At 56.5% G+C, this 7,500-nt stretch overlaps 1 protein-coding gene across 1 annotated transcript in view; it reads left to right on the top strand.

The window, feature by feature from the left end:
* LOC311315274 (arf-GAP with coiled-coil, ANK repeat and PH domain-containing protein 3-like) overlaps positions 1-7,500 on the top strand; it is a gene marked incomplete at both ends in the record, with an annotated part of 84,628 nt that overhangs the window by 50,361 nt on the left and 26,767 nt on the right. The window contains 3 exons of the mRNA XM_084445902.1: positions 945-1,003; positions 1,288-1,471; positions 7,448-7,492. Of these exons, the coding sequence (XP_084302028.1) occupies positions 945-1,003; positions 1,288-1,471; positions 7,448-7,492 (288 nt within the window). The remainder of the gene's footprint in view (positions 1-944; positions 1,004-1,287; positions 1,472-7,447; positions 7,493-7,500) is intronic.

Below are 7,500 nucleotides of genomic sequence, written 5' to 3'. Positions count from 1 at the left end.
GACTTGTTGGATGTGTTAGGGGGCATGGTGTTGGGTGTGTTAGGGGGCTTGTTGGTGTGTTAGGTGGCGTGGTGTTGGGTGTGTTAGGGGGCTTGTTGGATGTGTTAGGGGGCATGGTGTTGGGTGTGTTAGGGGGCTTGTTGGTGTGTTAGGTGGCGTGGTGTTGGGTGTGTTAGGGGGCTTGTTGGTGTGTTAGGTGGCGTGGTGTTGGGTGTGTTAGGGGGCTTGTTGGATGTGTTAGGGGGCGTGGTGTTGGGTGTGTTAGGTGGCGTGGTGTTGGGTGTGTTAGGGGGCTTGTTGGATGTGTTAGGGGGCATGGTGTTGGGTGTGTTAGGGGGCTTGTTGGTGTGTTAGATGGCGTGTTAGGTGTGTTAGGGGGTGTGGTGTTAGGTGTGTTACGGGACTTGTTGGGTGTGTTAGGGGGCGTGGGGTTGCGTGTGTTAGGTGGTCTGGTGTTAGGTGTGTTAGGGGGCTTGTTGGTGTGTTAGGTGGTGTGGTGTTAGATGTGTTAGGGGGCATGGGGTTGCGTGTGTTAGGTGGTCTAGTGTTAAGTATATTAGGGGGCTTGTTGGTGTGTTAGGGGGCTTGTTGTTAGGTGTGTTAGGTGGCGTGGTGTTAGGTGTGTTAGGTGGTCTGGTGTTAAGTGTGTTAGGGGGCTTGTTGGTGTGTTAGGTGGTGTGGTGTTAGATGTGTTAGGTGGCGTGGTGTTAAGTGTGTTAGGGGGCATGGGGTTGCGTGTGTTAGGTGGTCTAGTGTTAAGTATATTAGGGGGCTTGTTGGGTGTGTTAGGGGGCTTGTTGGGTGTGTTAGGGGGCTTGTTGGGTGTGTTAGGTGGGGTGGTGTCAGGTGTGTTAGGTGGCGTGGTGTTGGGTGCGTTAGGGGGCTTGTTGGTGTGTGACCCCCATGTTGCTCACTCATATCTATACCCCCCCCTGTCTCCACAGATTCTCTTTGATCAGGCGCAGAGATCCATCAAGCAGCAGCTGCACACCTTCATCAAAGAGTGAGCTCCTCCCTCCTCTTCCTCCTCCTGTCTGTGTTCAGACACAAACCAACATCATCACACTGAAATACCAGCTGTCAGAATCACCTCACTTTCTGACTCTCTTTCTATCTCTCTCTCTCTCTCCCTCTGTCCCTCTCTCTCCCTCTCTCTCTCCCTCTCTCTCTCTCTCTCCCTCTCTCCCTCTCTCTCTCCCTCTCCCTCTCTCTCTCCCTCTCTCCCTCTGTCCCTCTCTCTCCCTCTCTCTCTCTCCCTCTCTCTCCCTCCCTCTCTCCCTCCATCAGGGATGTGCGGAGGTTTAAGGAGACGAAGAAGCAGTTTGACCGTGTGCGTGAGGACATGGAACTGGCCCAGGTGAAGAACGCCCAGGCCCCCAGGAACAAGCCCCACGAGGTGGAGGAGGCCACGGCCGCCCTCACCCTCTCCCGCAAGAGCTTCCGACACCTCGCCCTGGACTACGTCCTGCAGGTAGGACACACACACACGCATACACACACACACACACGCATACATACACACGCACACACGCACACGCATACACACACACAGGCACGCATACACACACACGCACACACACACACGCATGCACACACGCAAACACACTCACGCATACACACACACACAAGCATACACACACACACACACGCGCATACACACACACACGCACGCATACACACGCACACACACACGCATACACACGCACACACACACGCATACACACACACGCACACGCATATGGGGTGTGATTCGTGCCAGCGTAACAAACACTCAGTGCTTTCGTCGCCTGCATTGCGTGTATAAAGGTACTTTGGCGAGCTGATTAATAGGCGTGCATATACGCACGCGTTACGAGTCGCTCGCATTCTCAGAGGGTGACGTGTAAAAGGTGCCGTGCCACTTTTGCGCACATGCATGTAACGTTTGCACGCTCGTGTTAAGTCAGCGGGCACTAGAAGCTGCGAGCGGGGCTCATTTGTCCATATTGAATAAAAATTAAGAATATTTATTTGCACTCAATCAAATTCCAGGACCCTCCTTGCATAACTTTTCCTAGATATGTGTCGTTTTATCTCCACTATCGCTACATTTTCAAATAGGTTGTGGCTGTTCGAACTGGTGCTGACGGTGCTGCAGCGCCCTCTATTGACAAGAAACACGTGTATCTGAACATTTGTTTTAAATTGCGAAGAAAGAGTCATTCAGATATTAGGCTTTATTAAAAACAAGTTGCTTAAAATGTGCGAATTCCATTTATTGAGAATGCATTCGCAATGGGCAAGGACGAGATTAGAACCAGCTATGATTTAAAGGCAACTGATCTTACACGTGCGGCCGCTAACACGTCTGCTGCGCAAGCAAGGCACTGGCACGTTTGACACGTCGCTATGCAATTTCTGCACACATTACAAGCGAACGTACGTACGTTCATCTATGATTTTACCAAACTGTCATGTGTAGTGTTGGTGTCGCATATGTGAGGCGCATCTAACCTGTAGTGTTGCCGTCACGCACACGATGCGCAATTCGTGTAAACAACATGTGCACTGCGTCTGCGTGACAGGTACGTTACAGCTATGAGACGTCTGTCTCTCCATTGTTTGTCAATGGAAATTATACACGTGCGTTTAGACGTTTGATGTCATCGCGTCTTCTTAAGTAGGCGCAAGTCAAGCGTTTCAGTATGGTGTGCTGGCACTAATCACACCCCATACACGCATGCATACATACACACATACACACACACACACGCATACACACACACTCGCACGCATACACACACACACACACACACACACACACACACACATACAAACAGGAGATGAGACTTGGTGTTACACACACAGACACACACACACTCATATACTGTATGTTGTAGTGCCGAAGAATTGGAGTCGGAGGCGGAGTGTCGAACAATGGAGCTAACTTCACTTTATTGTGAGACATCAACAGAACGTTTCATTACTCAGTCAAACAACTCGCAGAGAGAGAACATCCGGAAGTCCGCCTAAGATAACAGATCGTGCGGAACCAATTAACCTCACTCAAGTACCGTAGGTGAATTATGTAAACCACCACACAAGCCCCCCCAGAATTCACCCATAGTCAAAATCTTCGCGCCGGGGAGGGACGACCGCCCGACCCCGGCGGGTGCACACAGCAGGGGCCGAAGGGGGAGGGGCCAAGGGCGCAGCTGCGCAGTCCATAGGGTCAGGGGCCAAGGGCGCCGACGGGGCCAAGGGCACCCCGGCAGGGGCAGGGGGGCGGGGCAATGGAGGACGACCCCGGCGTGGGGGCAGAGCCAACTCCAAAGGCCGGGAAATGTCCACGTGAGCGGGTTTAACCCTGTCGATGGAAACGGTCTCAGGCCTACCACCAATGTCCACGACCAGGCCCTTAACCCCATGCTCCAGGACCCTGAACGGGCCGTCGTAAGGGGGGCGTAGGGGCCCGCGGTGGGCGTCATGGCGAATGAAAACAAAGTCCGCCAAGCGCAGGCTGGGGGGGACCCGGGAAACAGGGGCGCCATGCAATGACGTGGGGACCGGTGCGAACCTCTCGGCGGCCTCCAGCAGGGAGGATCGTTGCCGGGCTGCAGACCAGGGGGCCGTGGCGACCGGAATGAAATCGCCGGGGACCCGCAGTGCCTGGCCGTAGACAAGCTCCGCGGACGAGGACTGCAGGTCTTCCTTGGGGGCGCACCTGAGGCCGAGCATGACCCATGGGAGCTTATCCACCCAATTGCCGTCCGTCAAGCCGGCGCGCAGGGCCGCCTTCATGGAACGGTGGAACCGCTCACATAGACCGTTCGCCTGGGGGTGATAGGCGGTAGTGCGGTGCAGCTTGACCCCCAAACCCTCAGCGACCGCGTTCCAGAGCTCCGAGGTAAACTGTGAGCCCCGGTCGGAGGAGAGGTCGGACGGGGTCCCGAAGCGTGCGACCCACGTGCCGATGAACGCCCGGGCCACGTCCGCAGACGCCGTCGAGGAGAGGGGAACGGCTTCGGGCCAGCGGGTCGTCCTGTCCACCATGGTGAGCAGGTAGGTGAAACCGTGCGAGGGGGGGAGCGGACCCACTAGGTCAATGTTGACATGGTCAAACCTCCTCTCGGGGACAGCGAAAGGTTCCAAAGGGGCTTTGGTGTGGCGGTGCACCTTAGCGCGCTGACAGGCCACACACGAGTCCACCCAGGACAGCACGTCCTTCTTAAGACCACGCCACACAAACTTCTGGGCCACCAGTCTCACGGACGGCTTCCTGCCGGGGTGGGAGAGGTTGTGCACCGCCTCGAAAACAGCCCGCCGCCAGTTCGCAGGAACTAGAGGCCGAGGCTGGCCAGCCGAGAGGTCGCACAACAGCCTGACGCCCGAGCCACCGACTGCGACCTCCTCCAGGCGCAAGCCAGTGTCCGAAGCCTTGAGGGCCCGCACCCCGTCATCAGACGCCTGGTCCACGCCCATACGAGCGTAGTCAAGGCCCAGCTGCACCGTGCCGACAACCGCCCTGGAGAGGCAGTCCGCGACCACGTTGGACTTGCCGGCGATGTGTCGGATGTCCGTAGTGTATTCGGATATGAATGACAGCTGGCGCTGCTGGCGGGCGGACCATGGCTCGGCCACCTTGGACATGGAGAATGTAAGGGGTTTGTGGTCCACATACGCCGTAAACTCACGGCCCTCCAGAAGGAAACGGAAGTGGCGGATCGCCAGCCAAAGGCCGAGGAGCTCCCTGTCAAACGTGCTGTATTTACGCTCCCTGGGGACCAGCTGACGACTGAAAAAGGCGAGCGGTTGCCAGGCGCCATCGACCCACTGCTCATACACAGCGCCAACGGCGTAGTCAGACGCGTCGGTTGTGAGAGCGACAGGGGCCCCAGGGGACGGGTGGGCCAACAACGCGGCCTGGCTCAACGCGGTCTTTGTGGCCTCGAAGGCTCCTTCCGTTTCGGCCGTCCATTCGATGTCCTGGTCGGGGGTTTTGCCCTTAAGGGCCTCGTACAGCGGGTGCATGGTGTGGGCCGCTCGGCGGATGAACCGGTGGTAGAACGTCACCATCCCCAGAAACTCCCGGAGTCCCCGAGCCGAGCGTGGGCGGGGAAAGGCGGAAACGGCCTCCACCTTCGACGGGAGGGGGGCGGCCCCGTTCATGTCGATGAGATGCCCCAGGAACTGGATGGAGGGCACCCCGAAAACGCATTTCGCCGGGTTGACGATCAGGCCGTGCTGGTCAAGCCTTGTGAAGAGGTCGTGGAGGTGCCTCAGATGCTCCTCTTCTGAGGAGCTGGCGACGAGGATGTCGTCTAAGTAGACGAAAACGAAAGGCATGTCCTTGAGCGCTGAATCCATTAGCCGCTGGAAGGACTGGGCCGCGTTTTTGAGTCCAAACGGCATCCTCAGAAACTCGAACAGCCCAAAAGGCGTGACCACAGCTGTCTTAGGAATGTCCGAGGGGTGCACTGGGACTTGATGATAACCACGCACCAGGTCCACCTTGGAGAACAGGAGCCTGCCCGCCAGGTGGGCAGAGAAGTCCTGAATGTGGGGAACAGGGTAGCGGTCGGGCGTAGTGGCATCATTCAGGCGGCGGTAGTCGCCACACGGTCGCCACCCGCCGTCCGGTTTCGGGACGATGTGGAGAGGCGAGGCCCACGGACTGTCCGAGCGGCGGATAATGCCCAGGCGCTCCATGTTGACGAACTCGGACTTAGCGACCGCCAGCTTCTCAGGGTTGAGCCGCCGCGCCCTAGCATGGATCGGGGGGCCCTTGGTCTCGATGTGGTGCTCGACCCCATGTTTAGTTGAGGCGGAGGAGAAGGTGGGCCGTGTCAGGCTGGGGAACTCACTGAGGAGGAGCTGATATTTGTCACCCTCCGAGAGCGAGCTGGAGAGACCGCCGTATGTCGCCTCGTTGCGGACACACGCGAACGAGGAGAAAGTCAGTGCGTCCACCAGGCGGCCGTTCTTAACGTCCACAAGCAGCCCGTGGGCGCACAAAAAATCAGCGCCGAGGAGAGGAAAGGAGATGTCGGCAGTGACAAACTCCCACGTAAATCGCTGACCCCCGAAACACAAGTCCACAGTCTTTGTGCCATATGTGCGGATAGGGGAGTCGTTAGCGGATGTCAAGGGCGGTCCTTGAGCCCCGCCGGCGGTGTCGGCCGCTGTAGCGGGCAGGACGCTCCGCTGGGCGCCGGTGTCGCAGAGGAACTTGCACCCGGAGAGGGTGTCCTTGATGAAAAGCAGCCGGTTCGTCGTGCCCACGCTCACAGCCGCTACTGAGCGCAGGCTTTGGCGTTTCCCCCCGCGTTGTAGTTGCAAGGGGAGCGGCACCTCTTCGCTTTTGCACCAAAGCGGGCGTGGAAGTAGCACAAGCCTGTGCTAGCGAGGCCGTCGGTGGCGATGGGGCCCCTGATAGAGGACGCACCAGCGCCTGGGGGCGCGTAACTGCGTGTCGGGGCCAGCATCTCAGGGGCGAAACGCTGGGTGGCCAGGAAGAACCGGTCAGCCTCCTCAGCCAGCGCGCGGGGTTCAGTAATAGCAGTGTTAGCGAGCGCTGTCTGTACGTGCGGCGGCATGTGACGAAGAAAAAGCTCTATGAAAAGGAAATTGGGTTCTTCTGCACCCAGCAGGTTCAGCATAATTTCCATGTGGTCAGAAGGCTTGCTGTCTCCCAGGCCATTCATCGCGAAAAGACGTCGGGCTCGTTCTGGCCGTGACAGTTCGAAAATCTTTAGGAGATGAGCTTTGAGCCCTGCATATTTATCCCGGGCTGGGGGAGATGTAATGAAACTTACTGCCCTTGCCGCAGTGGAGCTCCCGAGTGCCGAGACAACGTGGTAATAACGTATGGAATCGTCTGTGATCCCACGGAGGGCGAATTGAGCCTCCGTCTGCGCGAACCACGCTGCCGCGGACGTCTCCCAAAACTCCGGCAATTTAAGAACGGCGGTATTTGCCATGTTCGGTTCAGTCTCGGAATCTTCGGGACTGACGTCGGGGTCACCAGTGTAGTGCCGAAGAATTGGAGTCGGAGGCGGAGTGTCGAACAATGGAGCTAACTTCACTTTATTGTGAGACATCAACAGAACGTTTCATTACTCAGTCAAACAACTCGCAGAGAGAGAACATCCGGAAGTCCGCCTAAGATAACAGATCGTGCGGAACCAATTAACCTCACTCAAGTACCGTAGGTGAATTATGTAAACCACCACAATGTATGAGTATATGTAAGGACTTGCTGTACTTAAATCATCCACTGGGTGCTGCTAGCGTCCTCTCTACTGAATATAATGCAAATGAGCAGTTCACTGACACTGAATTTCCATTATGTTGATCTGAAAGAGTCGCAGCTACATGACAGGGAATGTGGTTGAAATAAAGTTGAAATGATGTTGCATTTCTGTTCATCTTTACACTAAACATGTTTTATATTTATCCTTTCTCTCAGATCAACGTTCTTCAGGCCAAGAAGAAGTTTGAGATCCTTGATGCTGTCAGTAT

Source organism: Borostomias antarcticus (genome assembly GCF_949987555.1).
Source record: "Borostomias antarcticus genome assembly, chromosome: 11".
Lineage (NCBI taxonomy): Eukaryota > Metazoa > Chordata > Actinopteri > Stomiiformes > Stomiidae > Borostomias > Borostomias antarcticus.
Note: the sequence above shows the minus strand (reverse complement) of the source record. Positions and strands in the feature narration are given on the sequence as shown.